The 26,758-nt window shown below is 42.8% G+C and overlaps 1 protein-coding gene across 2 annotated transcripts in view; it reads left to right on the forward strand.

Moving 5' to 3' along the window:
- The window catches only part of MCTP1 (multiple C2 and transmembrane domain containing 1), an 817,302-nt gene that overhangs the window by 460,450 nt on the left and 330,094 nt on the right, over nucleotides 1-26,758 (forward strand). For both annotated transcript variants that reach the window (XM_033917588.1, XM_033917682.1), the window contains exon 14: nucleotides 6,302-6,421. In XM_033917588.1, the coding sequence (XP_033773479.1) occupies nucleotides 6,302-6,421 (120 nt within the window). The remainder of the gene's footprint in view (nucleotides 1-6,301; nucleotides 6,422-26,758) is intronic.

Genomic DNA, 26,758 nt, shown 5'->3' on the forward strand with positions numbered 1-26,758 from the left:
TAGAAAGGGTATCAAGGTGAAATTTAAGGGATCACATACAGGTTATGGACCTGATGGGCCACCGTGGATGCGGACTGCTGGGCGTGGTGGACCACCAGTCTGACCCAGCAGAGGCGACTTCTTATGTTCTTATGTTCTTGTTGCTCCCCATATTCAACTTTTCCTCCTCTCTTTCCTTTCTACTACCCCAGGGCCAGTATCTCTAACTCTCTCTTCCCTGCCCCCTGCCCCTCCCCTCCCCCCCAAATATGGCATTATTATCAATGGGGTCTATTGTCTGAGTGGGTACTCAGTTTGAATTAATTAAAGCATACAAATGTGCTTTTAATATGAATTGCAACTTGTTGCTGGGGAATTTTCATAGGGGATGCGAGCTAACAAAGCGAAGAACCAACATCAGAACAAGATAAGTTAAAAATAATATGCCTGAAGAAAGAAATTGTATTATTATAAGCACTTATATGCACTTTGTGAACTCTAAAGAATCAAAAAATCACAAGTAAAAGTTAGGGAAGTTACGTTTAAATGAATTTATTGAACTTTAAGGAGAGGAGGTTTTTATGCCTCTGAGGTTTCTCCTTGTTCAGAGTAACCTGTGTAGCTCACGAAGCAAAGCAGCAGGTTGGAGTCTGAGGCTTTTTCTCCTCTTCTGAGAAGTTGGTTGTGCCTATAAATCTTTCCTATATGCTTATATGTTCAAAGGGTTTGTGTGAGTAGATTGTGAATTTTCATATATATTTGATTATTGTTTTTAGACTGTAATTTGCTTTCAATGTGAAATAGAAGCAGTACATAAATGCAATTAAAATAAACACATAGAGGGGCATAATCAAAAGATACGTCTAAGTCCGTTTTGGGCCTAAATCACTAGTTGACCAAAGTCGGCAGTGTAAGTCCATTCCCGAAAAATATGTCCAAAATATTTTATTTTTTTTTCAAAAATCATCTAAATATACATCTAGCTATTTCATCGGTCAGACCACTAAGTCGTCTATCTTTATACCCCATTCATGTCCAAAAATTTGTCCAAATCAAAAATGCCTAGAACCAGACCTTTTAGGTGTGGGAGGGGCCAGCAAAGTGATGGACTGGACACCCAGACATGGCAACACAGTACTGGGGCACCTTATAGGGCACTACTGCAAACTTCACAAAAAGGGTGCCATATTAACATCTCACCACAACTCCCTTATAGGGCATGGTGAGCCCCACAAACACCCCCAAAACCTACTGTAGCAACCTGTATACCACCCCAATAGCCCTTATGGCTGCAGGTGCCACCTGTACGGCAGTACAGTAGGGTTTTGGGGGGGTGCACAATTTTCACCATGAATGCAGTGGTTAGTGACTTATGGGCCTGTGTCCTCCTCTCTATAGTTCACTAGCCCATCCCCCCCCCCCCCCCAGACTACTTAAGACACCTCTGTGCTTCTCTCCTAGGCTTTTCTATGCTAGGTGCTAATGTTCTGGAGGCAGATATGTAAAGTTTTTTTATGGCGGGGGGGGGGGGGCAGTGATCACTGGGGGAGTGTGTGGGGATCTGTATCACGTCTCTACAGTGGTTATCTGATCACTTTGGATATTTTCTGGGCACTTAGACTTAGCTTTCAATTGCCTAAGTTGCTATGTATAAGTTCCGTCTAGGTAACCTCGTTAAACTTGCAGTTATACTTGCAATACAACTAAGTTTAGATTGGCCCACGTCCTGCCCAAATCCTGTCCTCACCACTCCTCCTAAAACGCCCCTTTTTGCTCTGGGCGTACAGCAGCACTGAAAAGGCCTAAGTCATTTTTAGATACGTCTAAAACCCGGTACGATTATCGTCCAAGTGCCGATTTAGGCCGGTTTTTAGACATATTTCCGTTTCGATTATGAGCCCCATATTCACTGGTTAATATGTTTTATTAAATGAGACCGTATAAGTTAAAGCAATATAGCCCAATGAATTAAGACAGGCATGCCTGTAGGGGGTATCAGTGGTTTGACATCATCAAGAACAGGCTGAGTTATGCTTGCTATTGTTTTACATCTGATAATGAATTTAATGTATAAGTCATCAGATAGTAGCAAGTGTTTAAATCCATATGGGGTGATGTGGGTCTGTAAAACCTGAAATACCTTACTTTGTCCTTACATCACGTCAGCCACTTATACATATAGAAGGGCATAATCGAAAGGGACGTCTAAGTCCGTTTATGTCCATTTCGCAAGTCGTCCAAAGTCAAAAAGAACCTAAGTCCCATTTTCGAAAGAGACATCCGTCTTTTGACTTTCGAAAATCGTCCATTTTATGTCCTGAAGATCTGATCGTCCAAGTCGCTAAAACGTCTATCTTTAAAGCACATTTTCGTCCAACTGTCCGTCCAAGTCCAAAACGTATAGAACAAGCCCTGTTGGACGTGGGAGGGGCCTGCAAAGTGATGGACAGAACACCCAGACAGGGCACCTAAATAGTGGTGCACTTTACAGGGCACTGCTGTGAACCTCACAAACAGGGTACCATGGCTTCTCCTCACTACAGCTCCCTTATAGGTGATGGTGAGCCCCCAAACCACCTGCAGAATCCACTAGACCCACTTATCTACCACCCCATTAGCCCTTATGGCTGCAGGTGCCACTTATATGCCAATAAAAAAGGGTTTTGGGGGTGTATAGGGCAGTGCACATGTTTAAGTATCAATGCAGTGATTACAGGGGTTTATGGGCATGGGTCCTCCTCTCTATGGGTCCCTAACCCACCCCCAAGACGACTTAAGCTGCCTCTGTGCTGGACGACTAGGCTTTCCTATGCCAGGCGGCCAGGTGATGATGATATATAGGCTGAATTTTAAAGTTGTGATTAAAATTTTTATGGGGTGGGGGGGTTAGTGACCACTGGGGTAGTATGTGGGGGTCTGTTTTATGTGTTTTCAGTGCATATCTGGTGAGTTTAGGTGGGTTTTTGTGACTTAGACCATGTTTCATTACATTACATTACATTACATTACGGATTTCTATTCCGCCTATACCTTGCAGTTCAAGGCGGATTACAAAAGATTTGACTGGACATTTCCAGTGATGATCACATTACAGAGGATTTTACTGGACATTTTCCAGTGAGGATACAATTTTTTTTTTTTTTTTTTTTCTTGGGGATCTTATGGGTTGGATAGAAAACTGACAGTGCCTAGCAGTGTGATATTAGCAAATGGAATACAGTTAGAGTAGGCAAGATTACAATCTTTTTATGGTCTGTTTACTTGAAGGGTGATTAGGTGTGATAATTGGGGGAGGATTGTCTGGTGGTAGATGAGTTCAGTCGAGGTAGGTGAATTATCTGGAGGTAGGTGAACTTAGCTGAAGGTATGTGAAGTGGTTTAAGGTTTTTGGATGAATTTTTTGAAAAGCAGGGTTTTGATTTCTTTACGGAATGTTTTGAAGTCGTCCGATGTTGTCAGCAGGTTGGAGATGGAATGGTTGAGTTTTGCTGCTTGTGTTGCCAGAAGGTTGTCAAACATTTTCTTGCATTGTGTGCCTTTGAGTGGAGGGAAGGCAAAAGGATTTGGGGTTCTTCTTTGTCTTGTGGTGGAGATCTGGTTTAAGCGGTTGTTTAGGTAGGATGGGGAAGAGCCTTGTACTGCTTTGAATAATAGGCAGAGGAATTTGAATTGAATTCGTGCTTGTATGGGTAGCCAGTGGGAGTCTAAGAAGGCGGTTGTTATGTGATCATATTTTCTAAGTGAGTAGATCAGTCTGAGGGCGGTGTTTTGTATGGTCTGGAGTTGCTTTATCATAATGGCTGGACAAGGAAGATATAGGGAGTTGCAATAGTCCAGCAGACCTAAGACTAGGGATTGTACGACTAGTCTGAATTGTGTTTGGTTGAAGAATTTTCAAATGGTCTAAGTCACAACGTCCAAGTTCCGTCGATCGTGGGCTGTATCACTTTTGGTTATACATGCTGTACGACTAAGTCTAAGCCGGCCCAGGTCCCGCCCAACTCCCGCCCTCAACACGCCTCCCGAAACACCCCGTTTAGCTTTGGACATTGAACGGCAATATGAGGGCCTAAGTCATTTAGAAATACGTCCAAAACCCGGTTTGATTATCGGCGCTTGGACGTTTTGGGAAATGTTCGTCCAAGTGCCAACTTAGGCCAGTTTTTGGACGTTTTTCTCTTTCGATTATGAGCCCCATAACATTGCTTGTCATCAGCTTTACTCAATCCTGAGACAGAGATTTATCAAAGATTTTCTGCAGGTTGAAACTTGTACTAATAATGAAAAATAGCCTCATTTTTTTATGTAAGGCTGTTGTAATGCTGGAAGCAGTTTACACATTCGAGCAACATTTTGAGAAATCCTCACTTAAACATACGAGCTTGGATAATACATTTCTTTTTAAACATTATTGGCCATTGGTATAGTCCGAGTTAACAATCCAGTTGCAGGATTTTAATGACATCTGTCCCTATAGCCATGTGTGTGATTTGTGCTTTTTTGAATCTGAATTTTAACCACCTTTTACCTCTTTTATATTCCAAAATGTTGGAATGTTTTTATTTCACAAAAGGAGATAGGCTGATCCAGTTATTAAAACAGTGCTTGTATCACTTTAGGAGAAGCAGACAAGCAAGAGGTCAGAGGCTTGCTTCAGAAAGGACTTTTCCCTGTTCTGATCTTACAGGAACAAAAAATCTTTATTGGATCAGGGCTATTGTGTGAGAAAACTGTTAGCATGACAGTAGAAAACTCCAAACTATTGCCTGTTGCCCTGGAAACAAAGCATTCTGTGAACAGTATGTCTTTCTACCTTGGGTCATATGACCTCTATTAGATATTTAGATTCCAAGTTCCAAAAGACTGATTTTACTGATAATATATTTCCAAAAAGGGATTAAGTTGACACATGGACAATATTTAGGCACTAAGTGTGAATTCTATATCTGCAATTGCACTCATAATTGTCATTATGTAACACTAGCTAAGTGAGCATTTACATGCCAAATTTAAGTGCGGCCACTTAACATCTAGTGTAAATGACCGAGACTAAGCGCTCCTTTTACTAAGCTGCGATAGCAGTTTTAGTGTGTGCTTAGCGTGCGCAGAATTACCGTGCGCGCTAGACGCTAACGCCAGCATTGAGCTGATGTTGGTTCTAGCCACGTAGCACGGGTTTAGCGCACGCGGCAATTCTGCTAAAAACGCTATCGCAGCTTAGTAAAAGGAGCCCTAAATGTTGCACGTGTAACTGAAGGTATTTTATAACCTCAGGGCCTGATTCTGTAGATGGCACCTAACCGCGCCTAGGTCTGCACAGTTGTCAGTCAACCGCTAGGCATCCTTTAGAGAATCACATCTAGCAATGCCTAGGTGGACTTAGGCATTGCTAGACATCACTGAGGTAAGTACTGGTATATTAGGCTAGGTTTTACTAATTAAAAAGCTATTGAGTTGCACGCAAAAATTAGTTAGGCATCAGAAATTAGCGTGCCTGTCCTAGCCACTGTTTATAGAATCAGCCCCTTAGGGCTCCTTTTACTAAGCTGCAATAGCGGTTTTAGCGCATGCAGAATTGCTGCGCGTGCTAACGCCAGCATTGAGCTGGCGTTAGTTCTAGCCACGTAGCGCGGGTTTAGCATGCGCTAAAAACGCTATCGCAACTTAGTAAAAGGAGCCCTTAGTACGTAAGTGCTGAGCATGCTCCTCCCTCCTTCCTTTCCCATGTGCATACCCCTTGCAATTACGTGCTTGAGCTTTTGTATGATAACGTTTCTAGAACAGCAACTAAGAGTAGTTATGCGTGTAATTGCAAAGTAATGCCAATTAGTATTTATTTATTTTAGGTATTTATATACCACCTATCAATGTTATCTAAGCGGTCTACAATCAGGTACTCAAGCATTTTCCCCATCTATCCCAGCGGGTTCACAATCTATCTAATAATAATAATTTTATTCTTATATACCGCCATAAAGAAAAAGTTCTAGGCGGTTCACAACAAGGTGAGCTAATACATGGGATACAGATAAAATACAAATTAGAATAATGGACTCAAACAGATAAAGACAGAAAGCATTTACAATATAATGCAGAAAATACCGGCATGGCAGGGAAAAAAGTAATACATAGAACAGATAAAATACATCAAGTTGAATATAAGGAACTTGAATGAAAAAATGTACATGGGTCAGAGGGGAGGACTAAGCTGAACTCTTTGATCTGTCTTTTCACACTTACATACTGAGACTGAAGCCTGCTACAGTAGTTTTAAGAAACAGAATTTTCTGGTAAAGTTGTCATCTTTTCATCTCTCCCACAGTTGCTGCTCAGAAACTTTATCCGAATGAAGCGTTGCCTCATGGTGCTCGTGAACACCGCCTACTACATTAACAGTTGTTTTGACTGGGATTCACCCCCAAGGAGTCTTGCTGCTTTTTTGGTATGATCACCTGGATGCTTTCGGGCTGGGGTTGGGAATGGAACTGAGGTAAATTGGGGTGTTATTTGTTATGTAGAAACATTGTTAGAAATAAATTAAGACAATTGGCTGTCTCTGGAGAACACCCACAGAAAACAGGTATGTCATCAAATCAAGTTCCAGGGATATAGCTAATAAATAAATGGGCCATGAGGGTCTTTATCTGCCGATATTCAGTGCTATTTAGCTGACTGGGACTGGATTCTGGTCGGCTAAATAGCAGATAGCTGGCTATCTGCTGATATTCAGTGGGAGATGGCCAGCCATCTCCCTCGGAATATTCTGCTTGGTGGGTTGGCCTGTGACCAGCCATGTCATGCAACATAGCCAGTCACCACAAGTATTCAGCGGCTGGCAGGTTAAGTTCAGTGGCTGGATAGACCAGCCTTAAAAGTGAAAGGGGATTTGTATACCACCTTTCTTTTTGTAGTTATACAACCAACCTCAAAATGGGTTAAATAAAGGTACTTCAAGCATTTCCCTATCTGTCCCAGTGGGCTCACAATCTATTTACATACCTGGGGGCAGTGGAGAATTAAGTGACTTGCCCAGGGTCAGAGGAAGCAGCACAGGGTTTTGAACCCACAACCTCAGGGTGCTGAAGCTGTAGCTCTAACTATTGCACCACACTCTCCTCCCCGAAAGCCGGTCTATATTTGGCCACTAAGACTTAGCTGACCAGCCAATGAATATATATGGCTATAAAAAAAAACTCAGTTTATCCCAGGACAAGCAGAGGCAGCCTATTCTCACATGTGGGGTGACGTCATCGACGGAGCCCAGATGCGGAAGCTCGCAAGCAGACCGCTCCTCAACTTTTTGTCTCCTTCGATTCGAACAAGTTGGGACATCCCATCTGTAAGCGTACCATCTCCAACTGGATGGCTGCTTGTATCTCATTCTGCTATGCCCAGGCTGGATTACTCCTACACATTAGAGTCACAGCCCATAAAGTCAGAGCAATGGCAGCTTCAGTAGCTTTCCTCAGATCTACACCTATTGAGGAAATTTGCAAGGCTGCTACTTGGTCCTCAGTTCATACTTTCACTTCTCACTATTGTCTGGATGTTTTCTCCAGATGGCCAGACAGTATTACAAAATTTATTCTCCTAAATTGCCAACACTCCCACCATCCCATTCTGGTTAGCTTGGAGGTCACCCATATGTGAGAATAGGCTGCCTGCTTGTCCTGGGATAAAGCACAGTTCCTTACCGTAACAGGTGTTATCCAGGGACAGCAGGCAGCTATTCTCACAACCCACCCACCTCCCCTGGTTGGCTTCTCTGCTAGCTATCTGAACTGAGGAGATGCACCCTACGCTGGCCGGGAAGGCACTCACGCATGCGCGTGCGGTCAACTCGAAACTTCTAGTTTCTACAAGCACGTCTGCTTGCGAGCTTCCGCATCCGGGTTCCGTCGATGACGTCACCCCATATGTGAGAATAGCTGCCTGCTGTCCCTGGATAACACCTGTTACGGTAAGTAAATGTGCTTTATGTCACTCTGAAGCAGCATGTTACATCCATCAGTGATCACTTGAAAATACTGCATAAGTCTTCCATTTTATCCTGAACTGTTTTGAAAATGGTGAGATGCTCTGCATTGCCCCTGATGCAATTAAGTTTTAGCTCTCTTTAAAGTTTAAATATGATTGAGTCATAATATAATCTGAAGAATATAGTAAAATTAAATAATTAATAAATGGTTTATGCAAATGGGTAGGAATATAAATGAGATTGAGACATTGGACTGATGAAGAAGACATTATGGTGAGTTAGTATAATCAACTGCTCTCATTGGAGTATCTCACCTCTGACGGTCATTGAATATTAAGAAGTGATTTAGGTATACAATTTATGTATGAATTATCAAGCAGTGCACACGTCCCTTAGTTATTTTTAAGATGCATATTTAAGATGCATCATTTTTAATTGAGATGGAAAAAAAAAAAGGCACATGTGACGCTGAATGCAAAGGTTAAATCTCAGTTCAAAGAAGACGAGTTCAGTTTTTTGGGTTGACTACAGTGCCAGATGGTTGATTATATATTGCTGTGCTTGGAAAACAGGATTGCTCCAAATTAAAAGACAATGCTTCTGTTTCTTTTGAAAGCAAGAAAGCTCTCCTCATACCTTTGATTCTTTGCATGTAATAAATAATACAGACAGTGGTAATCAGAATCAAAGTGAAGTCAGTAACTTTGCAGTGATACCTTTGCAGTATGCCCTTCTAGCATACTATTCACCAGTGTCAATTGAGTGCACCATGGTGGGAATCTAATGTGGATATAGCACGGTCTGAAGACCTGAATGTAGAAGTCAATGGACACTCTTTATTCAGTGACTGTGGTAGGGTATCACTCTAAGTGCAGGCTCTTCTGGACATGCACCCAAACCACTTCAATCAATGGCTCTGAGTCAAACTCAGCATTAGCAACAATGCACTCATTTTCTGTGAACTGCAGATCATTTTTCTGGCTTTTAACAGATAGCTACTGTGTTTTCAATTATTGTGTGCACGTTCCTGTCAATCATGGTGTTCGTGATTGCACAAGAATGTGAGGTCACGTTGTGATGTTCCCACCAGATGTCCCTCAGACTCTCCATGAGCCAGAGCTCACTAAATTATCATTACTGTACTTCAGAACTGCAAAAATGTACAGGAATAGAGGAGTATAAGTGCTCTTTTGTACTGCTCTTCTTATTTAAATAGAAACATTATGGGAGAATCTGAAATTATGTTTCTTTAGATTTAGCTTCTGTCTTTTCCTTGGTAGCTCAAGGCAAATTACATTCAGGTACATTCAGGTTACATTTAGCTGATACTCCTCTGTCCTCAAAGAACCCCCTCACCCTCACTCCCCTCCAGAGTGGAGCAATGTAATTCTGGCTTAGTGCTTATTTCTTGTGTGCCACTTTTACTTCCAAGGTGACAAGTAACAGAAAAAAAAAAAGAAAAAAAAGACCTATGCTAAACTCTAACCTGGAAGTAAACTGCTATGTTAATTTTAGTATTTAAGTAGTATGGTAATGTTAGTTTTGATAATGCAAACTGTGGTGAAAGTTAGTAGTGTGTTCTTTTTTTCCTGATAGAAGTGAGATTTTATTTGATCTGGTCCAGGACATTTTTAAGGTTCCATTGACTTCAATGGAAGTCATTGTAAATTTTTTAATAAAATAAGTACAGGACCCTAAATTCTTGGTTATCTCTGGCCAGATTACCCAGGGCGAGTGGCGTACCAAGGGGGGGGAGGTCCGCCCCGGGTGCACGCCTTGGGGGGGTGCACAGCCGGCTGTTCTCACTGCCTCTAACGCCGGCCCTGCTCCCCCCCCCACCCCCCCGATTGCTATTATTTTAAACGTTATGGTGCTGTATTGATCAAAGGAGATTTCTAACCTCGGCCTGCCCCGGAACTCTTCCTGCAACAGCAACTTCCTGTTCCCGCCTAGGCGGGCGGTGGCTGCAGGAAGAGTTCCGGGGCAGGCCGAGGTTAGAAGTCTCCTTCGATCAATACAGCACCGCGGCTGCCATAACGTTAAAAATAATAGCGATCAGGGGGGGGGGGAGCAGGTGTGGGGAAGTGTGGAGCTGCAGGGCCGGCGTTAGAGGGACTAAGAGCTAATGGTGCCGCAGGGTCCCGCGTGGGGAGGGAGGGAGGAAGAAAGAAGACTAACCAAAGCATTGGCAATTTGGGGGGGAGCAGGTGTGGAGAAGTCCAGAGCTGCAGGGAGAGTGTTGCTGTACCCAGCTGGAGGGAGAAGGAAGATGAGGGAGGGAATGAAAGGAGATGCCAGGGCTTGGAGGGAAGGAGGAAGGTATGCCAGACTAAGGGAAAAGGAAGGGGGAGATCTCAGAGCATGGAGGGGGAGGGAAAGATGGAAGGAAAGGAGAGAAATGCCAGAGAATCAGGGAAGGGCAGATACTAGACTGTGGGGTGCGAAGGAAAGAAAGGAGAAGAGATGCCAGAGCATAGGGGATGTGTTGGTGACAGAGAGAAAAAAATGGAGAGGTGGCAGAACTGAAATCAATCATGTACAAAGGAGAGAAGGGGCACAGGATAGATAGTTATGAAAGGAGCATAGAAAGAAGGAAGATGTATGGAAGAGAGAGAAGGCAGACATTGGATAGAGAGGGCAGTGACTGGAAGAGGTGAGACAGAAAGTGAACAGTAGATGGAAGGGGTAGAGAGAGGGACAGACACTGAATGGAAGTGTGAGGGAGAGGGGGAGCAGACGCTGGAAGGAAGTGAGGAGGAGAAAGAAAAAAGAGCACATGCTGGATTGAGGGACGAGGATAGAGTTAGATACTGGAAAGGGTGAGGGAAAGAGGTGGCAAGCTTTAGGTAGACAGTAAAAAAGGACATTGATGAGAGGGTAGTAAGAACGTAATCTAGACAGATGCAGAAAATAAATTGAAAAGGGAAAGTGATTGCAGAGGAGAGGTGTGGAAGAGGGAAGGAGAGAGATGCCAGACCAATGGGGATGAAAAGAGAGATGGAAGGGGGAGGCATACAGTTTCTGGAAGGGGCATAGAAGGAGAGAAAATGCCATATAGGGGAAGAGAGACAGCAGACAGTGGATGGAAGGAAGAGAGTTACAAGAAGATGAGGAAAGCAGAAACCACAGAAGACAAAGGTAGAAAAAAAATTTCTATTTATTTATTGCTTTAGGAGACATGTGTCACTGTTTCTGTGGTGTTGCATTGTATGCAGAGTCCAGCATCTTACTGGTTCACTTTAACCTTTGTCTATGTATTTCTATTTTATCCCCCCTTTTACAAAACTGTGGAGCGTTTTTTAGCGCCAGCCGTGGTGGTAGCAGCTCTGATGCTCAGAATTCTATGAGCGTCAGAGCTGTTTCCACTGTGGCTAAAATCCACACTACAGTTTTGTGAAAGAGGGAGGGGTTAGTTTATGATGACATATTCCATACTTGGCGAAGGTGTTTTCTGTGTTCTGTGTGTTCGAAAGACATGGTTTTTTTGTTAGGCTTGACTGCAGGATTGATCTGTACTAGTCTGGCTTGTTTAGTTTTACAATGGGTGTATTGATGTTGTACTGCTCACTGCAGTATGTAAGATGCTGCCTTTTCCTAGATACTCATGTGTGACGTGTGGCTTGTTACTAAAAATCATGTTTTCTGTACAGATGGGGGGGCGGGGTGTCAAAAAACGATGGGCCCCGGGTGTCACATGTGCTAGGTACGCCACTGCCCAGAGCTTAGGCATCCTGAGCCAGGGCAGCACAGGATATAAGGAGACACTCACTTGGAGAGCCCCAAATCACCCCCCACAAAAAAAAAACAACCCAAACATCTGGCACTTTGGGCTAGATTCATTAAACAAACCGATCATGTGCCGATCGGTTTGTGAGCCCTTTGCGACCCAATTTCCCTCCGACCCGATTCACTAACCTGTGTAGTGATCCCATCCCGATCCATGCATGCAAATGAGGGGAATCGGCATGCAAAGCAGGAAGGATTCGATTCACTACCCTTTTTTCCTAACACACTGACTGGCTGGCCGATCAAGAACAAGCGACTGGTGACTTGTGTAAAAACTGCTCTGCCCTGACTCTTCTCCCTTTGGCTCCCCAGCTCTCCTGCTCTCTCTGCCTCCCCCGACTCTCTGCTCTCTGCCTGCCCCAACTCTCTCTGCCTCCCCTTACTCTCCTGCTCTCTGCCGCGACCTGCTCTCTGCCGCCCTTCCCCACAGTGCAAGCCTTTGGTTTTAAAGCATGGCTGCACTGCGGGGAAGGGCGGCAGCGAGCAGGAGAGTCAAAAATTGCCCACCACCCGGCCTGACACCCCCCCCAGGTACCTAAAAGGTGGGAGCAGGAGGGGTGCTCAATCCCTCCTGCTCCTACGGACTCCAGCGACGCGTCTGCCTGGGCCTTAGGCCCCGCCCCATTGCATCATGTGATGCACGGGGAGGGGACTAAAGCCCTGATTGGCTCAGGTGCCTTGGGCTCCTACCCCCTTGGGGATGCACCAGGGCGGGGCCTAAGGCCCAGGCAGATGCGTCGCTGGAGTCTGGAGGAGCAGGAGGGACTGAGCACCCCTCCTGCTCTCAACTTTTAGGTATAGGGGTGTTGGGTTGGATCGGGCTAGGAGTGGGCTGTGCCGGTCGGGGTGTGTGCCGGGCCGGGCTGAGCGCACATAGGGAGAGGGCTGTTCAGTATGGGGGTGCTTTGTAGGGTAGGGGGAGGCTTTTTTTTCTTCTTCTTCTTCTTTTTTTTATAGGCCTGATATTTTGCAGCCTATGAAAGAAAGGAATAAAAAATAAGCCTGCAGAAGCTCTGACAGCAGTGACAGGAGGCTGCTTCTCCTGTCACTACTATCAGGGCTCTTTCCGACTCATTCCGATCCGTGCAGTCGGTTGGGGACATGCCTCCAATCACCCCCATTTGCATGATGATGGTTGTGAATCGGTCGGCCTGCTTCCAATCGTACACGGATCGTACACGGATTGGAAGGTTAGTGAATCTAGTAATATTTACCCGATCTAGGGAGTTATCGTCAACAATCTTCTTCCTTGGAAAGTGGTGGCAGTCTGACTGATATGAATGATGTTAATTAAGATTAAGCTAATGGCATTAATATCAGACTGAGCATCTCCATCTTGGAAAACTCAGTTGACATCATTAGCATTAGCCAGACTCCTGCCATTCTCCAAGCTGGTGTTAGTTTAAGACGATGTGAGAGGACACTTTCTTGGGAGCATGTCAGTTTTTTTTGGTTCATGGTAGAAGCCAGGGATTTGGGATCTGTCTGGTCAAGGGCTTTCTTGTGGGTTCCCAGGTCAGGAGTGCCTGGGCCAAGGATGCTCTGTCATGGGGGATTGCTCATGGAAAGGGGGGGAGTGCTGACCCTGGGGCCTTCTCAGGAGATACCAGAATACGGTATCCTTGCCTGAAGAGCTTCTGAAGTTAAAAAAAAAAAGTTAAGTTGGAAATTAACCCTCTAATATTTAGCCACAGCTGTATTTAGGCAAAATGCTTAAAATGAAATTTAGATATTTATCACCAGGTCTCTGAAGTGCTATCTGGTTAGCAACTATATTTAGGCCACTAGCTGGAGAAAGTTAGGACAGTTCTACCCATGGACCTCCTCAGCATTGACCAAATAGTGCTGAAGCGGTCATTCCGAAACATCATAATGCCCTATTTATTAAATTTGTATCAGACACAACTAAATAAAGGTTGTATTACAGGTACTATGGCAGAAACATTAACTATAGTTTTACCTAAGCCAAATAAAGATCCCACTTTGGTTTCAAATTATATTCCTATTTCTTTAATAAATGTAGACGGGAAAATTTTGGCTAAGACATTAGCATTAAGATTGGCTAAAGCTCTCCCTTTCATTATAGATATTTATCAAACAGGATTCGTTGCTCAAAGACATTCATCACATAATACTACATTGGCATTTCATATGTTATATTTGACAAAGAATATGAGAGATCCAACTTTTTCTGTTGCAGAGAAGGGCTTTGATAGAGTGGAATGGACTTTTATGTATCAGGCAATGGAATGGTTTGGTATAGGATACGGATTTATACAAATAATAAAAGCATTGTATAGCTCCCCTGCTGCTAGATTGTATATTAATAATACTTTTTCAGAACGATTTATTCTACAGAGGGGGGTTAGACAAGGATGCCCATTATCTCCTTTGCTCTTTGATATTGTTTTGGAACCCTTGTTGTTAGCTATAGAACAAGTGAAGGAGATACAGGGTATTCCGCATTCAGATAGAGAATATAAATTATCTGCATATGCGGATGATATTTTACTTTATTTGAGAAATCCGGAAATAACCATTCAACACTTGCTTTATTTGATTGAGAAATTTGGAAAATTTTCAGGATATAAAATAAATTGGAATAAATCAGAAGTTCTTCCACTCAATATACATTGTACAAAAAGTTTATTTGATTCATTTTCTTTTATCTGGAAGGAGGAAGGTTTAAAATACTTAGGAATTTGGATTACAAAAACAGTGGATGATACTATGAAAGTTAATGAAAAAAATTTATTGCAGAAGGTGACAGAAATGTGTGAGCAATGGAATCCTTTACATATATCTTGGTAGGGGAGAGTACAAACTGTTAAAATGATGATTTTACCTGTAGTTTGTTACCAAATGGGCATGATACCAATTTTTTTTCTGGGGTCTTTTTATAAAAAATTGGATAGGATTTTAACAAAATTTATTTGGCTCGGTAAAGTCCCCAGAATTGCTTTAGTATCTTTGCAAAGAAAAATTGCGGAGGGAGGGGTAAATTTTCCAAATTTTTATAGGTACCATCAAGCCTATATTCTGCGTCAAGGTATGTATTGGATCCTCCCAGAGCCCATTGAAAATATACCAGATTGGTTCTGGTTAGAATGGAGACTCGTGTTTCCTTTACGTCTGAGTCATGTTATCAGTATTCAAATGCCAAGGTTATATAAGGACGCCTCAGCCCCACCACTCCACCACTGTAATAGTTTTATACTGTGGGAAGCATGTTGTGGCGCTTCATCATTGGCTGTCAATTTGATTTCTTTTATGTTCATTAGTTTTTCATTTTATACTGTTATTTAAATATATTTTTTGTATCTCTTCAATAAATAAGTGTAAAATATTTTCAATACTTATCTTAGCCAAACCCGGGAGTCAGACCCGACATGTTTCGCACGAAAAGGTGCTTTATCAAAGGGTCTCCCAAGGTTGCCGCTGTCATCCGACTCCAACTGAATTTGGTCCCGGCTTGGAGAGGGCAGGGTGTGCTAGCAGGCGGCAGCCGCCGCTCTGCAGGTGGAGAGCAGAGAAGGGTGCGCAGTTGTCTTGCCTCGCATGAGGCCAGACCGTAAGCCGCGCATGCGCACTTCCTATGGGTCGCTACAGCTCACAGAAAATGGACGCACGCTTAGGAAGTGCGCATGCGCGGCTTACTGTTTTATTATATTAGATTATCATAATAGTTGTTATATTGTGTGCAACTAACAAAATAAGGGGAGGGAAAGGGATTCATAATTGAATAACAATTGATAAAATTATTAAATTTTTATATGATGTCTAAAATTATAGTAAGGATTCTATAATATATGTTGTATGTACAATATGTTATGGAGATATCAAGTGTATATTTAAAATAACTGTATGAATCTTTATGACACACTTGTTGTTATATGAAGAAAAAATCAATAAAAAATGATAAACAGAACATTAGCCAGACTCCTGCTATTCTCCAAGCTGGTGTTAGTTTAAGACGATGTGAGAGGACACTTTCTTGGGAGCATGTCAGTTTTGTTGGTTCATGGTAGAAGCCAGGGATTTGGGATCTGTCTGGTCAAGGGCTTTCTTCTGGGTTCCCAGGTCAGGAGTGCCTGGGCCAAGGATGCTCTGTCATGGGGGATTGCTCATGGAAAGGGGGGGGTGCTGACCCTGGGGCCTTCTCAGGAGATACCAGAATACGGTATCCTTGCCTGAAGAGCTTCTGAAGTAAAAAAAAAAAAAAAGTTAAATTGGAAATTAACCCTCTAATATTTAGCCACAGCTGTATTTAGGCAAAATGCCAGCCACTTTGCTTAAAATGAAATTTAGATATTTATCACCAGGTCTCTGAAGTGCTATCTGGTTAGCAACTATATTTAGGCCACTAGCTGGAGAAAGTTAGGACAGTTCTACCCATGGACCTCCTCAGCATTGACCAAATAGTGCTGAAGCGGTCAGAGGAAATATCCAGTTAGTACCACTGAATATTCCTCACACTGGCAAAGGGTCAGCAGCACTTGCTAACCAAGAAAGTGCCTTGGAACATTGGCCCCTGAGTGTACGAGGGAGAATCAGAAATTAAAGGCAATTGTTAAATTATGCGATAACCAGAACAGAGCTAGCAAAATGCAACACATGTACTCAAATATTGCCTGTTGGATGCTTCGTCTACACACAGTGCAGCGCTCAGCTTTTAGTCATGTGGCAGCCATGAGTCAGAAACATGGACGCCCCATTGCAAGATTGCACCATCGAAGAACCAACATACAGTAGTGTGCTTTCATGGGCAGAGGGAGTGAAACCTGTGGAAATTTACCATCGAATATTGACTCAGTATGGGCATAATACCATGAATTAACAGAAGGTTTATGAATGGATAAAAAAAAGGTTTAAAGAAGAAAGAACAGCTGTAATCAACAAAGGTTGTTCTGATCGCCCATCAACATCGCGCGCACAAGAGCACATTGACAGGGCGGATGCATTGATTAGACCAATGGATAACGGTATCTCAATTGGCTGCAGATTTGGATATCAGCTATGAATCTGCATTTGCCATAATGCATGATGACTTGGGATACAGGAAAGTCTGTGCATGATGGGTTCCCAAACAGCTTACTGATCTGCACAAGCAACAGTGTGTGGAGGTTGCGACCCAGATAATAATAATAATAACAGTTTATATACTGCAGGACCATGAAGTTCTATGTGGTTTACAGTGGTTAAAAGATGTTACAAATTAGGTAGAATTAACAAGGTTAGAAGCTAGTTATTAACAGCGCTAGAGATCAGTTATTGTGGGGTAGGATTGTACAGGTTAGTTGCCTAAATACTTCAGGAACAGATATGTTTTTAGGTGTTTCCTAAATTCCCCATAAGTAGTAGGCGTGAATAATTGTTCCAGTTCTCAGATTAGGAGCAACTACTTGTGTTGCAGTAGACATTGTTGCTGTCCATACTGCAGCAGAGTGCTGCTGTTGGGTGGGCCTGTGCCCACCCAGGCCTACCCTTGACTACGCCACTGATGCCCTAATGTAGTGCAGGGAGCATCTACTCTATAAGAACATCTGGGTGCTCAGACTGTTACTAGCTTAAATGTAAGCACGCAATGGTACCATGCGGGTTGTTTACATGGGTCTGAGCACATCACATAACTGTATTTGCACTGAGTATCATATATTTAACAAACAACTATGTGTGGATAATAGTGAAGTATTAATCAGTACGGAGCATGTATATGTATTACTCCCTGATCTGGTATATTGGCATGCCATGGCGTAGAATAGATGAGCACACCCAAGTGCAGCAAATCGTGCGTGTAACTTAATGTAAATTGCATGAGTGGCAGAGCCGCTCGTGCATCACTAATGTGTACATCCCTTAAGGGCAGCCACTTATGTGTGCCCTCAAAGAAGAGTGCTGAGGGTAGCGCCCTTTGCGCAGTTACAGAAGTGCGCTATGTGAAACTCAACATCCATAACCTGGTTGCTACGTGGAGAATGACACGGGACAAAAATTTGTCCAAGTATTCTGGAGAGAATTGTCACCAGCGACGAGACATGGGTGCATCACTGCAACCCGGAGAGCAAAAGACAACGCATGATGAAGTAAAGGAAGTGGTACTCACCTGGCTTCGGGAGCATCCGAAATATTTATTCTCTGCAGGAATGCAGAAGCTAGATCAATGATACAGCAAATGCGTTGTCTTGCATGGGGCCTACGTGGAAAAGTGATATGTTCAGTTGCTCACAGTTACTTCTATTAAAGCCGTTAAATGTATTTTGCCTTTACTTTTTGTTTTCCCTTGTACTTTTGAAATTAAATAGAAAGTGAAGTTTCTCTCTAAATTGTTTTCTTTCTTTCAGGTAAATTACTTCTGGTTTTGCACTATTAAAAATATATTTTCTCTGTCTTAGCATGAAGTTTTATTTTGTTGTGATTTGAATATAATTAGGGGTCCTTTTACTAAGGCGCGCTAAATGCTAACACGTCCATTATATTCTATGGATGCGTTAGCATTTAGTGCACACTAAGGACTCCTTTTACTAAGGTGCACTAGCGTTTTTAGCGCACGCACAAGATTAGCGCGCGCTAGCCGAAAAACGACTGCCTGCTTAAAAGGAGGCGGTAGCAGCTAGCGCATGCGGCATTTTAGCGTGCACTAAGCAGGCACTAAAACCGCTAGCGTGCCTTTATAAAAGGAGCCCTAAATCGTCTAATGCGTCTTAGTAAAAGAGGGGTTAGTGAGAGCAAAGTAAAAGCAGGATTGAAATAAAAAGCAATTGTATTAACAATCTAGTGCTGATTTTTTAAATGCAGTTTTCTGAGACTGTAATGGTGCACCTGAGACAATGGAAGGCAAGGGCACTAGGAGTGTCAGTGGAGATTTGAACGCTGGCTTCCCTGCTTCAATCACCCACTAGTCTACTCCATTTTCTAGTGGAACTTCTGTTCAAATATAAGGCAGTATTTTATTTCAATAAAAGATGCGGGTCTGTTTTCAAAAGGTGGTTACGTCGGGTAAATCAGGTAAAACCTCTGAGACCGAACGTTTTCCCTCCTCTCTCGCTGAATTGATGTCTTTGTTGATGTCTGTTCACTGGGTACGCAGATTCAGCCACTTAGAAAAGGGACATTGCTGTAAGCGTTCCCTGAATAGGTTTTAGCATGTATTTTCAATGCTATCACGTTCAATGTAGTAGGACCCCTCTGGTTCCACCAACTTTTCAGCTAGATTTCGGCTGGATTTTCAATCTGAAACTCAACCTGTTACATGGAAACAGAAAATATACCTGGCTTTCAGCATCACACCATGTCTTTATAAAAATTAAACTCTCTGCAAATTCAGGTACCCATAATAATAATAATAATAATTTTATTTCTTATATACCGCTATATAGCATCCCCTATGTCAAAATCACATCAGCTATGTGATATAGAAAAACTTGCATTCATCTAAATTTTGAAACCCTAAAATTGCAAAAAAAAACTAGAATTGCAAACTTCATTTGCCTCGTTTACTACTACTATTAATTATCATTTGTATAGTGCTGCTAGACATATGCAGCACTGTACAGTAACATATAAAAGAGAATCCCTGTCAACAGAGTTTACAATCTAATTAAAACAGACAAACAGGACAAATAAGGGTTAGGGAATTTCTCACAGAGGGAATGATAAAACAAGACATGGGTATTTTACAACTGAGTGGGAGTTAGGAATTAAAAGCAGCCTCAAAAAAGTGGGCTTTTAGCCTAGATTTGAATACTGCCAGAGACAGAGCTTGATGTACTGACTCAGGCAGTCTGTTCCAGACATACAGTTGAGCAAGACAGAAGGAACAGAGTCTCAGATGCACTAAAACCATGTTTTAACAGCTTTAGTGATGATCGCGTTTGTCGACCCGATGCAGAAAACGGCTCACCAGCTGGTTTTCTGCACAATCGTTCATTCTCTGATCTGACCATGCAAATCAGTTGATTAACAACCTCCACCTCCAACCCCCCCCCCCCTCGTACCTTTTTAGAGAAGTTGAAGTGGCAGGGAAGTTCAGTCTGTCCCGCTCATAGGCCCGTCAATTTAAAATAGCGGGCCTTTCCCTCCCTGATGCGTCATGTGATGCATGGGGAGGGGCTTAAGGCCCTGATCGACTCAGACGCCAAGATACAAGGGGGAAGAGTCTAAGGCCCTGATTGGCTTGACTGAGCTAATCAGGGCATTAGGCCCCTCCCCATGCATCATATGATGCACCGGGGAGGGAAAGGCCCACCATTTTGAATTGGTGGGCCTAAAAGTGGGACAGACTGAGCTTCCCTCCCACTCCAATGTCTCTAAAAAGGTATGAGGGGTTTGGAGGGTGGGGGGTTCAAGGGACCTTTTTTTCAGGGAGGAAGGGGAGGATAGGGGATGTTTGGGGGACCGTCTGGCATGGGGGTGGGCTTTGGCAGGAGGGAGTGGGCATCCCTCCTGCCAATTTTCTTTTGCATGGCGATAAGTTCAGCATGGCAGGAGGAAGTGGGCATTCCTGCCATTTTCACTGGTGTTGGGGGGGGGGGGGGCAGTTCCTTGTGCCAGTTTGTTGGTAAGTGCCATCATCAGCTTGGGGAAGGGTGCTTTTTTTTAATTTTATGGTGCCAATATTGTGCATGTGTAACACGCATAGAATCTGTGCCCATAAAAAAAAAGAAAAGGTTTCCCGCCCCAAACAGTTGAGTACTCGCAGCTGTTGAGTGTCTCGCAGCTTTTCAGGCTTCCCCTGCCAGCTCTGCGCATATGTGAGAGTCACTATCTCACAGCGATCATTGGACGTCAGAGTCGGGGATTATGATGAACATCCACATGAATCATTTGCATGCAAACATTTTAGTGCATCAATAGCTCTTTCTGAATCAGCCAAAAGATCAGATTGGTGCAGAATCACATGGTCTTACTGATCCTCTTAGTTTATCTAGGCTAGAGTCTGGAGTTGGCAGTAGAGGAGAAGGGTACAGATAAGAGAGACTTACTGGAACAGAGTTCTGGGGAGGAGTATAAGGAGCGATAAGAGAGGAGAGATACTGAGGAGCTGCAGAGTGAATTCACTTGTAAGTCAATAAGAGAAATTTGAACTGGATGTGGAATTGGATAGGAAGCCAATGGAGTGACTTGAGGAGAGGGGTAGATTTAGAGGGCTAACCTCAGTGACTTACTGAAAATTGAACTCCTGCATGTTCAGCTGCCCACAACATCCCCCCCATGTTAAAATCACACGAACAGCTATGCGCTGCAAGAAATTGAATTCCCCCCCCCCCCCTACTTTATAAAACCACACAAGAGGTTCTAGTGCCAGTCTGCATGCTGAATGCTCTGGCCTGCTCTGACACTAATAGGAACTCTGTGACCATCAGAGCAGTGCAGAGCATTCAGCACTCCAGCCGGCGCTAAAATTTGGGTTAATTTGGGATCATATTGTGTGTTTTACTAGCCTAGGGTTCAAGGCGAATAACAGTGTAACCATAATAATGAGTAATGTTACAGTGTGTAAAAATTACAATAAAAAGTAATAAATATTAAATCATTAAAACCTGTCTGATTTAAATGAACAGAACGTAGTCTTCCAGTGAAATTCTAGCCTACCTATACTAATAAATCAAAATTACAATTTTATTCATTTTGGATTTTGCTTACACCTTTACAGTAGCAGCTCAAGATGATTTCCATTTAGGTAAACTTGGTATAAAACCAACAAGAAAAAAAAAAAGAAAAAAATGTAAATCATATTTAAGAAGTGAGATAAACAGAAAAATAATCCATTACACTCTCAATTAATAGCAAATTATGATTTTTACAAATTGTTTGAACAACCATGTGGAGGAAAAGCCTAATGGTCAGTGCATTGGACTTTGATCCTAGGGAACTGGGTTCAATTCCCACTGCAGCCTCCTTGTGATCCTGGGCAAGTCACTTATCTCTCCATTGCCCTAGTAGCAAAAATCAGATTGCGAGCCCACTAGGGACAGAGAAAGTACTTGCATATACTCCCCCCTTTTTACAAAGCTGCAATAGAAGTTTTTACCATGGCCCAGGGCGCCAAATGATCCAATGCTCATAGGAATTATATGAGCATCGGAGCATTTTGCGCTCCAGGCTATGGTAGAAACCTCTATCACAGCTTAGTAAAAGAGGGCTATACAGTTCCCCCTCCAAATCCACGGTTTCAGTACCTGTGGATTAGGTTATTCATATTTTTTTTTTTTTTTTAACAAAACTCTGCATCAGATCTTCCCCAGACCTTACCTGGTGGGCTAGCAGTGACGAGGGGCAGGATTGATTGCCCTACACTCCTGCCCCGTGCAGAGCCATCATCAAAATGGCTGCCATGAGTTCCCGTTGTAGGCTCCAGACTACAACGGGAACTCACAGCAGCCATTTTGATGATGGCTTTGCATGGGACAGGAGTGTAAGATGATCGATCCTACCCCACGTCACCGCTAGACCACCAGGTAAGGTCAGTGGAAGGTCTGGGACACAGGAGGGAGGTGGGGGTGGGTCAGAGCAGGCCCTAAAAATTATCTGTGATTTTTCAATATTCGCGGGCTGGCTCTGCCCCTAACCCCAGTGAATATTGAGGTTCTTCTGTAATGTGTACAGTGTTGCATATGTCTAGTAGCACTATAGACAGAGACCCCAAACTTCATGTCATTAGAAACAGAGAAAAATGAAGACAGATAAAGACTGTACAGTATGTCCTATCTATGCCATTCACTATCCCCTCTTCTCCCTTAGTTTAAATCTTTTTTTTATTGATGACAGATGACCTATAAAGCCAAATAGTAAAATTTCAAAAACGTATGAGCATACAATTAGACTTTCTTCTTCAGCAATTACTCGAAGCAAGTCATCAAAAAATATCTTGTATATTATCTCCCCCCTTCCCCCCCAAATTCCCTCACTCCCTCTTCCTCCTCCCCCAACCCTGCTATCCCATCTAGAAAAACTTTTATTTTATTATATAGGAATTTAATCAAATGTATCTTAGACCAGGCAAAAACATGTTACTTTGTGTCTGTTATTCCAATATAAAACCTATTCTAATCCTCCATCTCCCAACCCCCTTACAGTGAAACATGAGAGGAAAAATTAAGAGCACATAGTGGGCTAAATTTCTAACTGTTCCCATCTTTCTTTACCGTGCCCCCCTCGTAATTCCATTCCTGCAGGCCTACAGTCCCCCCTCCTTCATCTGTAAGAATCAAACTCCTCCCTCCACCACTATAAAATTAATAATGCTCTTGAGAGAGTTGTGTTCTTATACTCTCCCATGGTACATCTATTTATAGTAAGCTTAATCCTATTCGCTTAACACCCTCCCCCCACACCCAAAAATACCCCAAAACCCACACACGCGCACATACCATTCATTCCCCAAGCTCTCTCCTCACTCAATGAGGATCCCTCCCCTTCTCTCCCTTAGAGATCAAATGTACTTGTCCCAAGCTGTCACGGAAACCTAGTAGTTGTAGTGATACCAGTCAGAAGGGAGCTCCAATGATAAACAGGAGCTCCTGTATAATCTTATGATAGACCATTTGTAGGGACAGGAACTGTGGCTCACATTTTAATAGGAAAAACAACGTTTAAATAGTTTGGGTTCTTTGCATAAGGATTACTCTGAAGAGAGCCAACCTCATGGCTCAAGATTTCATTGCAGGTTTGGACCTGTCATCTCGGCCTAGGCACACCAGGAAGATGATGCATTTAGGCCTCAAGAGGGGAGACAGGTAACCACTGCTGCTGTAGTTAGGGCTGGATTTATGTATTTGTGGTCCTTAAACTGTAACATTTAAGAGGCCCTCTTGAAAGTAGGAAGTAAATATTATGTTTAATCATTGTCCATGCTAATGAAGTTATTGTAATATGAGGCCCATGTCTAGAGTATGCATATATCTGGCCCTGACTGTTGCAGCTCCTTCTGCTTAACAAAGCAGTATGAAATGTGTGCCTTACACTATGGTTAAATACCATGCGATGGTGGCAAGACTTGTATTTGGAGTAACTTGTTAGCTTTTGCATGTCTCATACACTGGGCCTAATTTCAGACTCTTGACCAGCCTTTTGTCTTGGTTTGGATGTCAGCAGGTAGAACATAGAAACACCCATCACACTCTTTCTCCGTCTTTCCAGTATTGTCATTTCTCAGTGTAATGAGCACAAAGAAATAATTGGACAATTGAGCCATCAGTAAAAGGACACACTTCAGCCTGCGTCAGTGAAATATTTTACAGGGCAAACTTTAATCGTGGAATGTGATTGTAGATAATTTGTGGTGCCATCTGTCCGTTTGGAATTGTTTTAGCCTTTTCAGTCATTATAAGTGCTGCTGTGTTTAACATTAACATTTGATATTTTACACATTTAATTTCTGTACTGCCGTGTGGTCCTCAGGGAGCTGTGCTCTAGTGCTACACGGGAGAGACAAAGTATTGATCAGTTAACATTTCAGCTACGTTTATGTATGTTGCAAAATTAATGAAAATGCCAGACAAAAATGTCAGAGTGCACAAAAAGGTAGAATTTAAATTTTGTAGTTCAATGAATAGTTTAAGATGTTCATTATCAAAAATGTTCTCTTGCCTTTTACTTACAATTCAGAACAAGGTGCACAAGGGGAAATACATATTTTACTTGGAGGAAATGGGCCATAATATGTATGAAAAAGGCTGTGATCATGATGTACCTGCAGTCCAAAACAGCACTTATAAAGGAGCTTAATTGCCAGTAAATTTTGTGCTTTCCTTATTTGAAAATGTGGTGGCACTGTACATGAAAACTACACAGGACACTCGGGGACTGATAATTCTTCCCTACATATTTTAATAAGAATCTACCCCTCTCCCATATCACCTCCCCCTTCCCTTCCCCCATCTTACTTTTCACTGGACGGCTGTTGCAAATTAGTGACAATTCTATAACTGCCCCCTCCTCATTTATGGGCCCCCTTGCACGCACAAAATTACAGAATACTAGCATGTGTAAGTGTATACTTACCCTCTAAAGTGCTAATAGAGTACCTAAGCACTATTTTGTAAGAGGCATGCATAATTCACATGGGGGAATTCTTTTGTTGCCCTACAAATGCACGCAGGACAATCGTGCCTCGTCAATGGCGCCCCATCAAACACATGCACCAAGTGCGCGCAGGACAATGGTGCCCTGTCAGTTGCACTCCATATAGTGGATACTATTTTGTCTTTATGAGGGTTACAAAATAACCCTTTTTTTTGAGGGGGGTGGTGTAGGGGAACCCCCCCCCTAACTACACTTAAAATTTTCACTTGGTATCTAGCGCAATTGATGGGGTGACATTGTCCTGCATGCACTTGGTGTGCGCATTTTATGGGGCGCGATTGACAGGGCACAATTGTCCTGCGCTCATTTGTCGGTATACCGAGTTCTATATATGGCACCTAAGGCTAGGTGCTACTTCTGCGCCAAGATTTCAGTGTGTAAAAACATTCTATCGGATGCAAGGCACCAAAATAAGGCAGAAATGACCGATCCACTCAAAAACATACTTGCACACCCACATATAGAAAGCGCTAAGTGTTTCTGTGCAAATCTGCAAAATGGAACTAATGATGGGAGGGACATGGGTGGGTCAGGGACGTTCCCTTAAGATGGACACAGTGTTATAGAATACTGCAGATTTCCACTCAACTTGAGTGCTGAGATTTACGCTGGTTTCAGTTGGTAATACTCTTCGCTTCCAAAGTTGAGCACAGATCCTGGCACAATATGCTCTTCTATAAAGGGCAAAGAGTAAAAAAATGGGGCAGGAACAGTACACGTCAACCTTGAGCAAAAATGAGTGTATTAAATATAAATATCTATAGAAATATAAAATCTTAAATACAATCAATGTGTCTCTGGATTTTTTCCAAACCCAACACGGTCTGTGTTTCGGCGTCACAACAAAAGCCTACTTTAGGGGTGTTAGTGATGATCCAGTAGATGACGCTTGATCATCTAAACTTCCAAAGAAATAAAATACTTTAAAACACCGAGTGGCTGACGATCATATAACACATAGAAAGACGACGGCAGAAAAGGGCCACAGCCCATCAAGTCTGCCCACTCTTGATGGGCACTCGCGGTTTAAAAGAACAATGGCGCTCTACAAGCTATGTGGCTTGGTAGGTGTGATTGTACAACATTTAGGCACCTAGCGCAAAGCGCATATAGTTAAGGGTTGATCGAGGGGCTGTTTTTGAGTTTGGAGCTCTTGAGCACCTAACTTAGGTGCAGGCATTTAGGCAAAGAAAACTCTGGAATAAATAGAATGTGTCTAAATGTTAAAATGCTTAGCACCATTTAATCACGCCTAGGAGGTGCTAAGCGTGATTATATAATGGGCACCTAACTTTTATTGAACTGTGTGCCTAATGCTGTAACATAGTAGATGACAGCAGATAAAGATCCGAATGGTACATCTAGTCTGCCCAACCTGATTCAATTTTAATTTTTTTTTTCTTCTTTGCTGTTTGTGGGCAAGAATCCAAAGCCCTTCCCAGTTCTGTGCTTAGGTTCCAACTACTGAAGGCTCCGTCAAAGCTCACTCCAGCCCATCTACACCATCCCAGCCATCGAAGCCCTCCCCAGCCCATCCTCAGCCAAATGTCTAGTTCTGGCCTTAGTTCTTCAATATTTACTATTATTTTCTGATTCTAGATCCTCTGTGTTCATCCCACGCTTTTTGAACTCTGTCACCGTTTTCCTCTCCACCACCTCTCTCGGGAGCACATTCCGGGGCATCCACCACCCTCTCCGTAAAGAAGAATTTCCTTACATTGCTCTTGAGTCTATCACCCCTCAACCTCAAATTATGTCCTCTGGTTTTACCATTTTCCTTTCTCTGGTGCCAATTTTTTAGGCGGCATATATAGAATTGGGCCCTAAGCGCAGACTAATTTTTGTAAAAAAAAAAAAAAACCCCACAAAACTTACTGCACTTTAGTAAACAAGTCCCTTAGTCACCTATTACGTGACAGCTATATGCAAATT

This window comes from Geotrypetes seraphini, chromosome 1, assembly GCF_902459505.1.
Source record: "Geotrypetes seraphini chromosome 1, aGeoSer1.1, whole genome shotgun sequence".
NCBI classification, from domain to species: domain Eukaryota; kingdom Metazoa; phylum Chordata; class Amphibia; order Gymnophiona; family Dermophiidae; genus Geotrypetes; species Geotrypetes seraphini.